General features: G+C 39.0%; 1 protein-coding gene across 1 annotated transcript; it reads left to right on the top strand.

The window, feature by feature from the left end:
- Positions 1 to 1,744: 1,744 nt before the first annotated feature.
- Positions 1,745 to 15,329, top strand: LOC121871464. Its single transcript, XM_042373804.1, has 4 exons — positions 1,745 to 2,067; positions 9,872 to 10,032; positions 10,922 to 11,195; positions 11,522 to 15,329. Exons 1-4 carry the CDS (start codon positions 1,872 to 1,874, stop codon positions 11,947 to 11,949), a joined length of 1,059 nt encoding a protein of 352 aa, XP_042229738.1. The 5' UTR covers positions 1,745 to 1,871; the 3' UTR covers positions 11,950 to 15,329.
- Positions 15,330 to 17,113: the final 1,784 nt, after the last annotated feature.

Below are 17,113 nucleotides of genomic sequence, written 5' to 3'. Positions count from 1 at the left end.
TATTGCAAGCTCACACTAGTACTAGCAGTTCCACTGCTTGAAATTTTTTGCTAGATCTTGAAAACTTTACCACAACATTGAAAGCTTGAAAAAATTAATACAAAACGAAAACCACAAACATCTTGAAAATTACGATACAATTATTTTTATTATTCCTCTGCTTTGATATTTAAGAATCATGGTTAACTTAGAAATGACAACATTCTTTTGGTACTTTAGTTTGCTAAGTAATTAAGCACCCATAATTCGCCAATTTCGCACCTCTAAAGTTTCAAACAACGTGAATCTTCCTTCTTTCACGGTGAAAGAATTTTTTCAGCAAAAAATAATCTTAATTACTTAGTAGCTTACACTAAAGTGACTAATCTATTACTACATTACAACAGGTCTACTTGCTTAGAGATTAAGTAAAATATCTGCTTCGAGTTACTCAGATAGATCTTTAGTTCAGTCTTGCCTACAACCGTCCAACAAAAGCAAACTCGGACTATCTATTTTCATTTGATTATCTATTATTTTCGTATAAATATACTTTATATATATATATATATATATATATATATATATATATATATATATATATATATATACATATATATCTTCTGAGGGGCCCCATTCCTTAGACTTAGAGGGTTAGACAACCCCCCTGGGCTTTCCTCCCATCGTGCCCGGTCCCTCACCCACATACAGTATATTCCTGATTTTCTATGATAACATCATCTTCATAAGTTATACAAACATACATGTAAATATATGTAACAGGAAAGTAAATCAGTATCAGTTGCTAGGTTTTTATACAGAAACAGCCAAAACCCAGACTTATTGGGGCCAGATGGCTGAAACACTCGCCTACAGTTTTGAGATGCACCCACCACACGACACATCAGAAATGAAATAAGAAACCCACTAAACAACAAATATATTGTATTCAGGAGGCGGCCTCCTAAGTGATGGGGGCCCTGTGCAGCCGGATAGATCGCATAGTAGTTCGGGCGTTAATGGGTTGGTGGTTTAATCCTCTTTATCCTCGTAATGTCAGCTTGGTCCTCTTTAAGCTGGTTAAATGCTCAAGATAACGGTGTGGTGACCTTGGTAAGGGGGTGTTCCCACATCTGTGGACTTGGTTACGTTGGATGTGGAGATTTAATAAACAGGAAATGACATCGTGAACTCAATAAAAAATATATATTAAATAATTACTTCTGTTTTAAACTCGTCAGTGACAAGTGAGGTGAATTTTTTACATCCAAGTCTCTTAGTTAGAGACGTTATTCTTAAAGTCTAAAGTTATATTTCTGGTGTATCAATTTAAACCCTGAGAGGGCATGATTTGAGTTATAATGCACGAGAAATTGAGTCATTACTGTAGATAAGTTGAGATTTTTTTAAGGTAAATAAATTTGACTATTGAATGCAGGTATGAATGAAAACCGGGGCTACGTATCAACGTAGTATCTTGATCCATTCCTTTATGATAAGTGTTTATCTCTCATTCATAAGTAGATCGTGTCGCAACAAACAGTCACACCTGAGTTATGTTGCCTTTTTTTGCGCACCGCCGTAAATTGTTCATGTATTTACTTGTATTTTATTTATTCTGGGTGTATAGTTAAACAAGATGAATAACTTTAATTTTGATCTAAGCTCACACTAACTAGAGTGTGGGGAAAGGTTCGTCATAACGAACTAGGACCTCGTGGGCACAGGAAGTGTGGAGAGGAAGTGAAGTGATACGAGCCTAAGCTGGATGAGTCAAGGCACCAGTGTCGCTCTTCTCGCCCCGTAAGAAACGTCATTTCAAGTTCGCTCCTCCTGGACTAGGAAAAAGATGTAAATGACTGGACGTGGTTCCCTGAAAGTTGCGACAGCAGATGTTACCCAGCACTGGAAAGACATGGACACCACACAAACACTCCAGTCTGTCTGCTAAGTTGAGAGTGAACGATATTTTCGACGAAGTCCCCCAAGTATCTTCCACAATCTACACGAAAATGATGTTGCCGACGCTGTTTTCACTCCTTAGTGTGCTCTGGTGGGCGACCTCCCTCCCGCTACTAGCTTTAGCAGGTAAGTCAAACTCGCACTACCACTTATAATCATAAAACCTGGAAAAATTAGTACAGTACGTTTTAACGTTACAAGTGGAAACATTATTTTCTGTTTCACAGAAATGTTACTTTTCAATAAGAATTTTATGAAGTTCTTGGACTAAGTCTAAAAGAGTTAGTTAAGAAATTCACCAAGCCATGGACGACGCCCTGAGCACTGAAACAATACAGTATACAGTGTAAATTCGGCGTCGATATATGTAGTGAAAGGTCACATTGTAGTGCAGTGACTATAGTGGTGGTGGTACACTACTGGTCCTGCATGTAAAATTTTCTTGGGCTGAACCACGAAGCGATGCAAGTTGTATTCGAAATGCAGTCTCTCCGATTTTTAAGGAAATATGCAACAGACGTTATGCATCAATGGGTCACAATTTGTTGCACCAATAATGATGCATATTTTATGGACCTTTAAGCTGCTCAACAAAACCTTCCAACACATTACAGTCAGTCATCGTATGACAGATGGACAGAAAAGCTCCGCTCTAACCCACTCATTAAGATTCGTTCAAAAAAGACTTGAAAGCACGAATATACTGTACTTTATATTGAATTACGGGGCTCACCGGGATGAAAATGTTGTAATACAATACGTTTATCAGTATCTCAATTCAACTCAACTCTAATATCTTTCATGCAGGAATAGCTCTTTATCTTGCCGCTCCTGATCACACTATTCACAAATGCCTCTGCAGCATCAAGTGGGCAGAACAAAACGGTGTTCGCACCGTCAACTGTAAGGCCTCCAGAAATGGTAAAAAAGGCTCAATGAAATCAAGGACATCACCAAGATGAGCCAGACTAACCGAGGTCCACGCAGCTCACAAGAAATCATGTATCTACAGAATCAACACTAAAGTGAGTCCTATAGTCAAACAAGGGGATCGCCATTGCACGAATAATTATAGGCCGGTGAGCTAGACCAGCCCTGTGTGCAAAGTAGTAGATAGTATTGAAAGGGATGCCATGATAGAACGTCCAATACGAAACAACCATGTAAAGGAGTGAGGTGCTTGACGCAATTACTTAAGGTGCTGGATGTGTGCACTCAGATCCTGGAACGTGATGGTAATATCGATAATATATATCTAGACTTTGCCAAGGTTTTCAACAGCGTACCTCATGAACGGCTGAAAATTAAACTGGAACGGTTCGGAATTCTGGGGAACGTCTTAGCGTGGGTCAGACTTTGTTGTGATTAATAGCACGAAATCGTCATGTATACCCGTGACAAGCGGGGTACCACAGGACAGTGAACTTGGACAGTTCTTGTTTGTATGTCAGAATGTATACAGTACACTCTACACAATTGTTTGCGGACGATGCCAAGCTCTTCAGGGAAATTAGGAATCAAACGTATTGTGAAATGTTACAAAAAGACCTCTATCAGCTTCATGTATAGTCAAAGGAATGGCTGTTAAGATTGAATGCAAAAGGATGAACCTCGGTCGTACCAATGGTAAGGAGACGTGAAAGCATCATCGACTGAGACCAAATGCGAAAATGACCTGGGTGTATATGTTGACAACGAACTGAAGCTCTCAGACCATTGTGAGAAGGTAAATCAAACAACTACAGTAAGCTTGTAGGTCTTATACAAAGGGCGTTCACGCACCTAGATTGTGAAACCCTCATAACCCTCCTCAAGAGCGAGGTGCTTCCCCGCTTGGAGTAGTCACCCCCTATGGTCCTTGAGATATGCTGGAGGCTGTCAGTTGATGGAAAATGTCCAAAGGAGGGGCACCAGACAGGTACCCTCACTATACGGCATCTTAGTTACCCAGAAAGATTAAAACGCCTGTAGTTGCCAAGCTTATACTATAGGCGGGTAAGGGGTGACTTAATAGAAGTCTATAAACCTCCGATGTCATTACTCAGTCAATTGTTCATACCTGGAGCTGGTGGATGCCCTGCCAGAGTGTTGTGACGGCACCGAGTGAGCTCATTCAAGACCAGATGAAAACAATATGGTGTCTGACAGCGGTTTGGAGGAACACAGTCCATTACCTGCACTAAGAAGAAATCATAGAATTTATATTATCCAAAGCCTGCTGCTCGTGCACTTTTCGTCGTTGCCATGAGGTTAGAAAGTATTTATGGTTTATGGTGTAATTTAATACAGTAGGTAGTGAAGGTGCGCAACTCATCTTGAGTATTACTGAAAAAGGATTCTTCAAACTGTAGTGTTCTAAATTATAAGTCCTTAATAATCAATTCTTGTCAGCAAGTAAGGTCTAATCTGATTTTACAAACAATAAAATATCTAGTTTAATTTTAACGAAAATAAGTAAATATAGCTAGAAATATTAACTTACGGGCGTGTCTCGTTTTGGTAGCTCATGACATTAACCAGTCACAACCGTCAACTATACTCTTCTATTAACTCAACCTCGTGCATACTGTGTCACCTCAGCTGATGGAGGACCAGTCTCTCATTGGTCACTGTCAGTGTGAGGCGGAAGACAAGGGCCTGGGAACTCACTCTCTTGGTGTGGCGCAGCAATCCCTGCTTTCCTGTCCCTCGACACTTACCGACAAAATATTCTAACACTTAATCACGCTGACACTTCCTCTCCGCTCTCTTCATTCCCCCAGAACGAACCTTCATTTTCTTCATTTTGTCGTTATAACTATTACTATTATTGTTATTATCATTACTCTTATTGCTGTTCTTATAATCAGCAAGCATACCGACGGCCGCTGTGGCCTCCGAAGTGGAATGTTAGTGTATGTTGGTGCTGTAGTGAAGGGCCGAAGGTGGACATCATCAATAGAATCGGTATTGACAGTGTTGTCAAGTCAACTGCGTTTAGTGTTGTCAAATATTCAATTTAACCACGTAATGAAATGGCGACTAGACCTACAGTGAAATTTAATAACTGCAAAAGTTGAAAATACAAACAGATATACAAACAGATTGGCTATTGTTACATAATTGAGCATGAGTTAGGTATTTACGGTATAACCCTGACTGGCATAGTTTGCCCTCCTTGGCACGGGTAAACCACCTCAAACCAACTCAACGCAACCTAATCTCACCTAACCTTGGCTGTCACAATCAGGAGTTAAATTTATCTATATTTCTTTTTAGTTTAAAAAATAGTAAACATGGATGATGGCTTACTTATCGAAATCAGTTATTGTTTATTTCACTAACTGCAAAATGAATTATTCAGTTGTGACGCTTGTGACCTTCTCAAATAAACATTTGACGTTTTATATTTTTTATTTCATAATAAGAATAATATATTCGTTGACAATAATCTCCGATATCTCAATATTTTGCATAATTAAAGGTGTACACTTGTTCTACAAGGTTCTGGACAGGTTATAGCTGATCGCAGCACCGCTCCGTCGCCTCTTATCCAACGGGCTGTTCTTTCTGCGAACTTGCCGGTAACGTCACATCCTGCGACTGATGACACCAGTGTGGTCGAGGATGAACCAAGTATCAAGGTTATTGTTAAATACGGTGTACTGTATATGTATATGTGGTGGTCGAGGATGAACCAACTATGGAGGTTTGTGAGGTACAGTGTTTATATATGGCGTGTGGGCCATGATAACAGAATCTTTCGAGGTTGTTCATGTAGGAAAAGTTATTATCATGGTTAGGTCATTAATATTCATAGTCTGGCTGTGTAGCTGCCACGCTTAGCCAGACACTACAATACCAGATGGAGGAGACAAGGAATAAAGGAGAACATTACTGGAATATTTATCGTTATGCTGTAGCAAAGTTGTTCACACGAGTGCTTATGAGAGTGTGTGTGTGTGTGTAGTGGTGTACTGGTGGGGGAAGTAGGTCGGATATTTTGTGTTGGTAGGCTACTGGTTGGCGTTTAGCCTATGTGCCTGGGGAAAACGTGCGATGTTTGGTGGCATCACAGTGGACGTTATGCACATCCTTCTCACATATACAACTCGACCGGGAATCGAACCCAGGTCATAATAGTAAGAGAGAGGCAAGTGCATCAGTCTCCGAACCACCGACGGTCCGACATGCCTCACGTCTGCCAGATTTTGTTATATTACGTAAATAAAGCTCTAAATGGGTCTATTTTTAACCACTTTAGTAGGTAATAATATCAGAATACAGTACTACACTCACCTCCACATCAAATTCAGTATGAAAGTCACAGTACACAGATCCAACAACGTAAGAATCACCCATAAAACAGTTCCCTCTTCCAGATTTTTTCTCTTAAATACATTTATCACTTACACTTTTTTCATTCATTATTCATCCTAGAGTATCCTCAGTATTCTTCAGTTACTCACACGAATATTGCAACTCCACTGAAAAGAAAACGTATGGACTCCGAAGCTGTACCTTAAACGCTTTGGCTTCCATGTTTCCGGTCAGAGTAACGTGACTGTCTGGACTGACCGGCTGACTTGCGGTTTCAGGGTACTGTTAAGAGATAATAAGTGTTGATGATATTCAAAACTATTAGGAAATTGTTTCTTAAACGTACTGTTAATTTTACCTTCGTGTTTTGTTTTTTCCGCTAAATGGTCCTTGGTATGATTCACATATTTCTTTGCGGTACATTACGCTTCGTTCGACAAAACATTACGTCAGGCCGGGACTTGTCTGGAAAGAAATCTTCAGTATAGACGTCAGTCCCCCCCCTCTTCCTCCGCCATTTACAACAGTTGGCCAAGACCTGTTGGTTTCCGTTCTTGGCGCCATCTTCCACCAGACAGTACATGTAATTCATAATTATGTAACTAATCTGTATCTTATTTACGCTGACTTTACTAAATATCGCTTTTGTATTTGAGTGTTATGATGAATATGTATAATCACAAGCAGATTAGAAACACATCCTGTAAAGGCAGATACAACAACGGAGGTGTAAGAACACTGTTATCTTATGTACATACTGTATGTTATATTAAAAATATGCAGGAAACGGAAACGGAAGGGAGTTAATATCAGTGTGATAACAGTTGGCCGCTGCAGCACGCCGACAAACCTCACTCTTAAAGTACAAGGGTGATATGGGGGTCGAGGGGCCAAGGAAGGTTGGAGCAAAACTATCGCGATGGGTCAGTTCGTCAATGAGTCAGTCAATCGGGTAAGGCATCACTGAGGTGCTGAACGCAGCTTAAAGATGGATTGTCAAAAGAAGTCTTGTATCCTGAATAATATTATGAGATGATGAAATAATGTCAATAAGGCTAAAACCTATTTACAGAAGACCTTACATGAAAAGCCTATTCGAAAGTGATAAAACCTAAAGTGAACACAGTTTATACACCCAAAATGCAAATTTGTTTATCGTTGACTCCAAAATATACTGTATAAATAAATAAATAAAATCATTACATACTGTATAGTTAATGCCAAAATATTATTACGTTAGCTAAAAATAAAAAAAAATCGCTGAGGGTAGATAAGAAGATAAAAACTTGCACAACTACAACAAAGATATCGGGGTCATGACATTTATAATTGAGCGTAACAAAGGAAGTACGTTTCTACCCGCACGTCAGAGTTTTTAATCATTATTGATCTTTGTCACAACAAGTATCATGTTCCTCGCCTCTCCTCCATTGTATACATGCAATTTTTCTATCAATTGTTGTATTTATTGGGTTCAGCTAATAACTTTACAAATCACTTCAGTTTCGTTACTCTTCGAGAACGGTGAGTTTGTCAATAAAACTCTCGGTTTCTCAAAGAATTGGCATGTTTCCACCAAATTGCTGGAAATTGTGCAAAAAATTTATTTCAACTTTAATTGACACGATAATAAAGGAGTTCACATTGTATATCTTCAAACTTTGTTTCATCACATCTTATAATTCCCTTCCTAAAACATATTCTCTACTGTATAATCATAGAAAAGTCTATATTTCTAAATTAAACAATATTACCAATCAGACAAGAGGAAGGAATAGTGTTTGTACAAGGACTTGTGAGAAGTTAACAAGCAGTCAGCTTAACTGGTTGGGTGTGTAAATACAGTAAGTCATGGCTTACGTTTAATTCTCACCAGCGCCTTCTATAATGAGATTTATGCCAACTGGGTTCAAGCGCTAGGTTTACAAAATGGCGCTTGGTATATTGTACCAGTACTCTGGGAAAAAAATAAAAAGCTTTTCACTCAAATAATACGTCATCAGCTTATTCACTAAAACGGCATTAGCTTAGGCCAAAGAGAAACTTGTGTAAGTAGCGAATTTAATAACTATATTATAGTTAGACCGTGTTTATTCCCACGACGGTTGACAGTGCGTGGTTTACGAAATGGCGATGGCGAGTGTAAAGTCGCAACTCTCCCTTTTATAGAAAGACTTACGACCAATTTACTCTAGGCGCCGCCATTTTGCATACTTCTCACTGTGCACCGTCCTGGAGACACAAAAGTGAGTTACATACAAATGATCATAACTGTTGAGCTAAAAGAAGAGAGTACGATTTCAGATATGTCAGAATGTTTGAGCTTATAGGAAAACTTTAGAGACTTTAGAAATGTTTGATGTACAGGCTAGGGAATGATAGTTGAGAGGATAAGAGCTGTCCCCTCTCTTTGAATGGGTTAGACTTCAGTAGACTTCAATCAAAGGGAAAAATCAGTGGGATCCGAAGTAGAGACCAAATAGGCGAGCGTGAAAGGCCAAATCGGAGTCTTGCGCACTTCTGTAATAGACACGGTAGAGGTAAGGGAGAGCACAGGTTCAGCAGAAGGTGAAAGAGTGGACTCATCCATTGAACAATTGGAGGAAAATATAAGAAAAGGCATTGTTAGGGCGATATAGTACCCAAGGGTGAGTGTGGGATTAGAAAAGAACTGTACTTAAGGGTAATGTCATCGATGTTACTATATGTGTTACCGCAAGCGGTACATAATTATGACACATAAACAAACGTTATGTTAGGCTGTAACTCATGTCATGTTTATTGGGCGTGCCTGCCCGTATACAGTATATAGTGTTGAGATGGAGGCAGATGAGAGACCTAGAGTAGGTTGAGGTGTTGGGTGGTGGGAGGTGAGCTTGTTTGCGTATAATACGCCTGACACAGTGAGTTTGAAGTGGCCAACTTGATCATATGGTGCCCAGCCGGGCACCGCCAGCCTCACTTTAGCTATCCCCATCACACCACCAACACCTAACCTGTTTCTCCTGAAGACTTTCAACACGTAAGTTTAACTTGTATTTATTGTGTACACAGGTAGACTGTGTCCATTGCATCGTTTATCATTGTAACGACATAAAAATATGGCAAATCAAGTACTCCTTGTAAGTGTTAAGATTAAACTAATTACATAGCTATGATTGTTATGTAAATATATATTGGATTAGACATTTATGTGATTGCCTATGTATGACTTATGTGAAATACTAAAATGAATTGTATTCAACAAGTTTGACCAAATTATAATGTTTGAGTCCAACGTCACAAGTTTCACTAAATCCTTTAACCGCCTGATTGGCGGTTACAATATGTCTATACTGTGGCGTATATATACGCCATTAAATATAACTACAGGATAAATGAATTATGAATAAATACATAAATCAACCAAACATGACCTTACTTGAACCAAAAATAAACTAATAATACAAGGTCAGGTAGGTTACTTTTGGTTGGCTTGTGCAAGTATCATGTAGCAGTGAGAATAAAATCTTAATATATTTTATTTTATTATGTCTGTCTTTATCCTCGAAACCCTAATGTTCAGCAGAGATGTGTTAAAAAAATATCAATCAATGCAAACCAGATGCGTAACACTAATTTACCTTCTTAGGAAAGTGTGTGCCAAGAAATCACTCGATACCGGTGGAGACGCGTGGTTGGCCTGTGTTAGCCGCCTTCAAGATGCCGCCCATGAAGGAAGCCAATTTCCAGCTGGGTCTCTCTCGCAAGCACAACACACACACCAACTTGACACTCACCACCAAGGGCAAGGTACACTGGTCTCTTAAGGATTGTAACTTTTGAATTTCACTTCTTATTTACTGTAATATTACACACACACACACACACACACACACACACACACTTGATCACTGTTGTCCAAATTTATGTTTCATAACTCAAAAAAATTGCCTGAAATATCGCCCGTACAACCAAGCAGACTAGCAAGAAAATAAACAAACGGAGAAGCTAGGGAATTCATCCCGGGGACACTGTGGTACAAATACCTGGAGACAATGAGGGAGGTGGGCAGTGTGTGTAATAGTGAGGCCGCCACACACCGGTTAACACTACTCACTAACGACAGCTCATCTTTTACTTGCTCTACTTCAATGGAAAGTCTTAATAATATTTAGCATTCTTCCATGCATATCACAAAGATTTTCGCAATGGTAAATATATACACATGATCATCCTCCATTACCCATCTACACGAGTTCTCATATTTCCTTAAGCGAAAAATACCATATAAATCAGACCAATTAAGAATTTTTTTTTTGTTTTCCGGTAAATCTCTCATTACTTTATGTCTCTCCCATTAGACCTAATCACTTTCCGGTGTTCTCTTCTTCATCTCATTAGCACCACTAATATTTATTAAAATTTTTCATAAAGTCAACAACTTTCAGTTGGAGTGTACAGTAGGGCATGTCAGCAGTGATCACTGTTCATACTAGTCCATGAAAATTAACTAAAGCAAGCTGATTATAAATATTCAGATGACGCATTTGTATCAGTAACGCTGTGTATTTGCCATGTCACATCATTTTATCCATGACAAGTTTTAGTGCCTGCAGCTCTTACTAATTGTTATTAACTAAACATTATAATGAGTGAGGCTACTCAAATACAGAAGCTAATAACATTATTATTACAACAGCAAGACGAGATGATGTTGGTGGAGATGGTGGTAGAGAGCCAGAATAGGTCAATCAACACGAGCCTGATGGTGCTGCTCATACCGAACACTTGGAGCACACTCAAGATCAATGTTCACAAAAACAAGCTGGTGGTGACAGTGGTCGGGGAGACCAACGCTCTGAATTACACCACCCGCATTCTATTGGACTTTCTGCATCATCAGGGCGTCGACGCCGTCACCTCTTTCTGCCCATCCACCTGCCTCGCCGATGTTGACCTACAGTGCCTCTACGGTAAACTCACTTCTTCACCTGGTTTATCACACTCATGACTATTATATTTATTGTATCTGCAAATGTTCATTATTAAGGCTTAGACACTATATAGAGTAGAGTAACAGAGAGTGATTTATAAATTACAATGCTTTTGTCTTTATAGAAATAAAGATTTAGCTCTCGTTTTCAATTAATTTTATCACTGACGATTGCTTGCAAGCACATCAAATTAATTTACAACCAAGGGCGTGATTGCAATATAACCAAAGATAAAGAAGTGCAATATCGTGAAATTATATTCAACAACACCTAACTGAATATTGTTTTAATATTTCCGATTTTAGATACTGGCAACAGGTCGAGTGAGCCAACAGTGAACCAAAAGGAAAGCGAAGATGAATCTAAGAGTCAAGGCATTCCTTCCTGGCCTTTCTTCCTTGTTTTGTTCCTGCTGGTGGTGGTATGTTTCCTCTTTATGGCTTGGCGTTATCAACGCCATCAGATCAAAATGCAGCGTCGGCTACAAGCACAGACTGAGGCCACTATGCAGAGGAACAGTCAAGGACGACCCCAAACAGGGAACTTTGGGCCCAGCAGAGAGAGCAACCAAGAGACGAGGGTGGAGGGTGAGAGGCACATACTGAGCGATCGTGTGCAGTACTCCAGCATTCTTATGAGCTTTGACGGTCCCTACAGCGGTGAAGACGAGGAGGAACACACCCCTCACAACCACTCACTGCCCACAGCACCAACAGTAAGAACAATGTGTTGAGACCAACCTCAAACAACTGGCCGTGAAGTCCTTCATCTCAAACCAAAATGATCTGCTGTGTATTTATCTCACTCCAAACAATGATCTGCTTTTATTTTAGGTGTACTATGTTGTGATTAACACAGATAACTTTATACAAATAGTTTTGTGTTTAATCAAACCAGTGGCTTGACATAGTGGAATAATGACAGTGTTTGTACATGTTATCAGAAACAATCATTATTCAATTGGTACGACGGTATAGTTTACAGAGTGAAACATCAACAGCCAAAAGAAAGACAAAATTGAGATGATATTAATAAGTTTACTATAAAACAAAGTGACCTGTTGTGTGTCACCAGTACCCCGTCGACTGAGACTCCCTGGGTGACACCAGTACCATAGTGACTGACAGACTCCCTGGGTGACACCAGTACCCTAGTGACTGACAGACTCACTGGATGACACCAGTACCCTAGTGACTGACACTCACTGGGTGACACGAGTACCCTAGTGGCTGACAGACTCCCTGGGTGACACCAGTACCCCGGTAACTGACAGACTCTCTTGCCGTATTTATCAATGATACTTAATAATTGTCATTAATTTAGCCGGTCCTCTACAAGAAATAAAACATGAGTCGGTCCACAACGGTGACTATCAGGACATTGTCACGTCTTCTCTTTACTGGCATTGTCAACATCTCTAGCACGACACTATTTACTTGGTACAGACAATAAGAAAAATTGCTAAAAGGGGTCAAGTATTACTGACAATCATTGTGAGTGTGCAATCATTTCCATCGTGTGTGGTTAGAGTTGAAGACTTGCTCAAATGATTGGAATCACTCATATTTTGTCGTGAATCATGACGATTGCGCAATCATACCTGGCGGTGTGTGGTAATGAATGCACAATTTCCTTCCTTTTTTCTTTGGCCCCTCCGTTTTCAGACGAAGGATAATTGCTATGCATGCAGCCTCAGCACTCATGTTGTCTATCCGCGCCACACACACTAACCGAAGATTGTGCGATCTCTACTGTAAGTGAGTGGCCATAACCAATGATTGCACAATTACAATGATTTTCAGTCACGCTTGACCATTTGTGGGGCCTTAACGGTTTGAACTACTGTACCAACAACACTGTGAAACAAATTTAGTTGTTCAATCTCAACTGTCAACAAATAATACTTGTGCTGTCGCCAACACACCCGGCAGCACAAGAATGGCGCCCAGCTCATGGACTTATTCAAGGAAAGCGACATCACCGTGTGACAACTGAAATTATATTTCTATCCCTAACAACCCTGACATTTGACCCGAAAATTAATAAGACCCATGATCAATGTACTACTTAAATTGAGTTGTATGGAAAGTGGCGTTAATGTGTGGAAAATTAACTGATCTTAAACACCATTGATTGAGTTTTGAGTGAATTCAATAAACTCCTTCAATTCGACCGCAGCACGTCACGAGCTTTGTAACCATGGCCAGTTATTTATCATATAAATACGATATGCAACTAGCTCACGTGGTTATCATAAAGAGCATATACCCTTCATTTGTTTGCTTGACACACGTGTGGCAGAGGAAGAATACTAACATCTTATCAAATTCGCTTTGTCCCGGTTAATCAGTACTGTATCTATTATTAATTTATATGCAAATTAGATGACTGATTGCATAAAAGTTTATATTTATAAATTTTATGTGCTGACGCTAATCCATGAACATAATATTATTACAAAAGTTAGCAATGTTGTAGTTGAACGTTCTGTAGACACTGATTCAACTTGTATCTTCTGCTCACTAAAAACAGGACTTTAGACAATTTATAAGACGTGTTAATATATGATATCGAAACAAGCTGACTGATAAATATATTTAAGGCTATTCTTCCTTATTGCTGGACCTGCGAAACCTATCAATCCTATACATTTTACTTCATCATCTTCGCCACTGATTGGCTTGTTAATAAATGACTTAACGCCGTGTTCCTATGTTTGATGAAAATGGTGAATAGACCATGTGTAAACTTCACATCTGCAGATTGTCAAGGGAAGGATCGCAGCACTGGGTCTGGCCAGAGGTTAGCCGTCAATTGGTTAGGCACTTTGATGTAGCTAGATGAGAAGCAGCTTATCTGAATCACACAATTGGCAGACTGACTCGTACCCATTTTACCATCGATCTTTTCTTATTTCTGGCTATAAAAAACACAATGAATAATGTTATTTCTTATATATCTTAATGTTATTTATTTATTTATTTATAAATCTATGTATTCTTTAGTTATTCATTGTTGTTTATGACGATTAGGAAAAATTCGGTTAGACCCAAAAGTCTGTAGAATATAAGGTTTGCTCACGTATCAAAGAAAGGGAACCTGTCGCCCTCGAAACATTCTTTGTGCCCACCTCTCTCTGACCGAGATCACATACGATGACTAAATTTTAGCCTGAGTAATTGTCATTACTATTGAAATTTTGCTAACTATCTTCATAATGTGAAATTACATATGTGTACAGTTTCTTTCGGTGTGACCAGGAAAATAAGAGTGGGCTGCATAAATAGCTTTCGGTGCTACTATAGCGTGCGGTCTACAAAGATATCTTTAGTCTAACCTCACCTAAATATCTGCTGGCAATTACTGGGCATGCACTGTAGCTAAACTAATACTATAGGCTTACCTTTTAGACATGGCAGTTGTAATGTTGGTAATACTCCAATCTTAATCCTTACAAGTCTTCTTGGTACAGTACTGGTAGTTCAAGCAGTTTCTATTTCAAATTCTCAAATGCACTGGCCACAAAATGCAAGCTGCACACTTCAGTATTTTCGGCATTTATAAAGTATTTCCTCTTGCACAACGACTCCATCTTCTTATCAGTTCTTTATCCTTCGGAAAGCGATGGAAAGTTATATCACCTCTGTTTCTAATTTGTGATAAACATAAACACCGAAAAAACTGCAAGTGCTCGGCATGTTTGTTGTTGAATTTTTGTGGGCAATCAGGAAAAACGTGACGCCATGAGCTCCAAGGTCCCATTTTCTTTGATGCGTGAGCCGACCTACAGAGAAAGTTACGGGCTTTATAATGTGTTGTACCAGGGCGGACCTGGGGGTCCGAAATTCCGAATCCCCCCTTTTCCGCAGAAAATTCCAATACTTCTTTAACGCAGTACTGTACTCAGGCGTTTTATTGTATAGTAAAAATTGACAAATATTGACCTCAGAATATTTCCTAATATTAAATGCACATGGCTTCAAAATGCACATTACAGTATACTGGTCAGCGCTCAAAAAAAAAATCGTGGGGGGGGGGAGGGGATCTGACAGCACCACCCACACCCCCTCCTAGCTGGGTGGGCTCGCTATGCTCGCCACCACAACTTTTTGAACTCCCTTTTTGATATTCCTGGACCCGCCCTGTTTAATGTGCATGTACCCACATTGCACTACAGTATTTGGGCATTCTTTAGTTCCATTGGAGCACTTGAATTTATCGACCATGACAGCATACAGTACAGCACCATATGTACAGTAACCACACATACTGCTACTAACTAGAAAAGTAATTCTGAACACATGTGTCACTGAAGATGTAAGGATTTTATCCCACTTGGACGATAGGCAACGATCTGAGTTAAATGGTTGGTTTGGATACGTGATTTATGACATGACAGTAAGAAAGTAATTTTTTAACATACAGTACAGTATTGGATAGGTTGTTGTTTACACCATATGTATTTTAGTGTTTCAGTAACCATGGTGTTTACACATACTGTAAGTAGGTCTATATATTAGACTAACTGTATTACAAAAGTAATTCTTCCATCATTGAACATGTAATAGTGTAAATATTTGTCATGTGTCACTGAAGATGTAAGGATTTTATCCCACTTGGACGATTGTCTGTTTTAGGCAATTTTTACGATCTGAGTTAAATGGTTAGGTTAGGATACGTTACGTTAAATTGCATAAAACAGACGATCGTTAATATGGGATAAAACCTATGTAACAGAGTTATGCATTATTGATCATGCATAACTGAACATAATTATGTTATATTAATGTGTTACTGAGGACTAATAGTGTTATATTGGTCAGAGCCAACCTGTACAATACATGTAATGTTGTAGTCATCTGATTCTTTGTAATCTCTAATAAACTTTGGTTATTGTCTTTTGATATCTTTCTTCAAATCAATGCCATGGAATTTTGTATACCTCAAATAAATATTAATATATATGTTAATTGCTGATGACAAACCCATCACTAATTTTTCAAAGAGAATGAATTTAAAGACCCAGCAATTGCACTGTGTTTTGCAGTGGACACTGTCATAGTTTGGACAATTATGTTAAATTGGGTGTTATTTCTAAATTAAACTTAACCTCACCTTAGATGATAAGAAACACAAGTATTGTTAGAGGACTGCACCATCCTAACCAAAGAAACCTACTTATCCATACCTAACTTCCTAGCCAGGGAGCCCCCCGGCATGTTCAACAGAAATAACTTACTGTGATACTGTGTAATTTTACATTTGTTGTAGACGTGAAAGAAGCCGCTTGGGTGGTTGGTCACGTCTCTGTCACGCACTGTTGGCAAGTACTGGGCATACACTGGCTCCTGAATGTATCTGAACCTGCTCCAGTGTTGGTCAAGTCTCGTCTTGGAAAGAGCTCACACCCGGTACCATCACAACACACACTGGCAGGTTGTTCCAAGAGTTCACAATTCTCACTCCAAATAAGTTTGCCTTCATAGTTTACATAATTTCTTTATGAGCACTTCTACTACCAATTGCACTTAACCCCTTTTCACTCATCTTCAACAAGTGTAAAATTTTCCTAATTAATCTGAGTTTTAAATAAAATACACGTGTATGATAGGGTTTCTTCTCTTCATTACTTTCATACCACAACATTACTGCACTACAACTATACAGGTAGTTGCTTCGAAAGAAAAAGAAAATAATAATTGAGGATGGCACATAAATATGTTACTTGGACTACATTTTGAAAGGTTAAGGTAATTATCATATTCATTTTTGCCATTTATTTGAAAAACATTCACAAACTGTGTATCACAAAATGCCCTCGACCCTAATGATAGTTTTCTTGAACACATCCACACAATCACATGAGACACCACAGTTCTGGGAAGGGCAAACTATGG

This window comes from Homarus americanus, unplaced genomic scaffold, assembly GCF_018991925.1.
Source record: "Homarus americanus isolate GMGI-L3 unplaced genomic scaffold, GMGI_Hamer_2.0 scaffold45698, whole genome shotgun sequence".
Lineage (NCBI taxonomy): Eukaryota > Metazoa > Arthropoda > Malacostraca > Decapoda > Nephropidae > Homarus > Homarus americanus.
Note: the sequence above shows the minus strand (reverse complement) of the source record. Positions and strands in the feature narration are given on the sequence as shown.

What these genes read in the sequence shown, in the direction of transcription:
- LOC121871464 (XM_042373804.1), top strand. Translation starts at nt 1,872, where the DNA reads ATGTTACCCAGCACTGGAAAGACATGGACACCACACAAACACTCCAGT. An exon ending in CCCGCTACTAGCTTTAGCAG is followed by an intron (nt 2,068 to 9,871) that starts GTAAGTCAAACT and finishes TTACCTTCTTAG; the next exon opens with GAAAGTGTGTGCCAAGAAAT. An exon ending in CACTCACCACCAAGGGCAAG is followed by an intron (nt 10,033 to 10,921) that starts GTACACTGGTCT and finishes TTATTACAACAG; the next exon opens with CAAGACGAGATGATGTTGGT.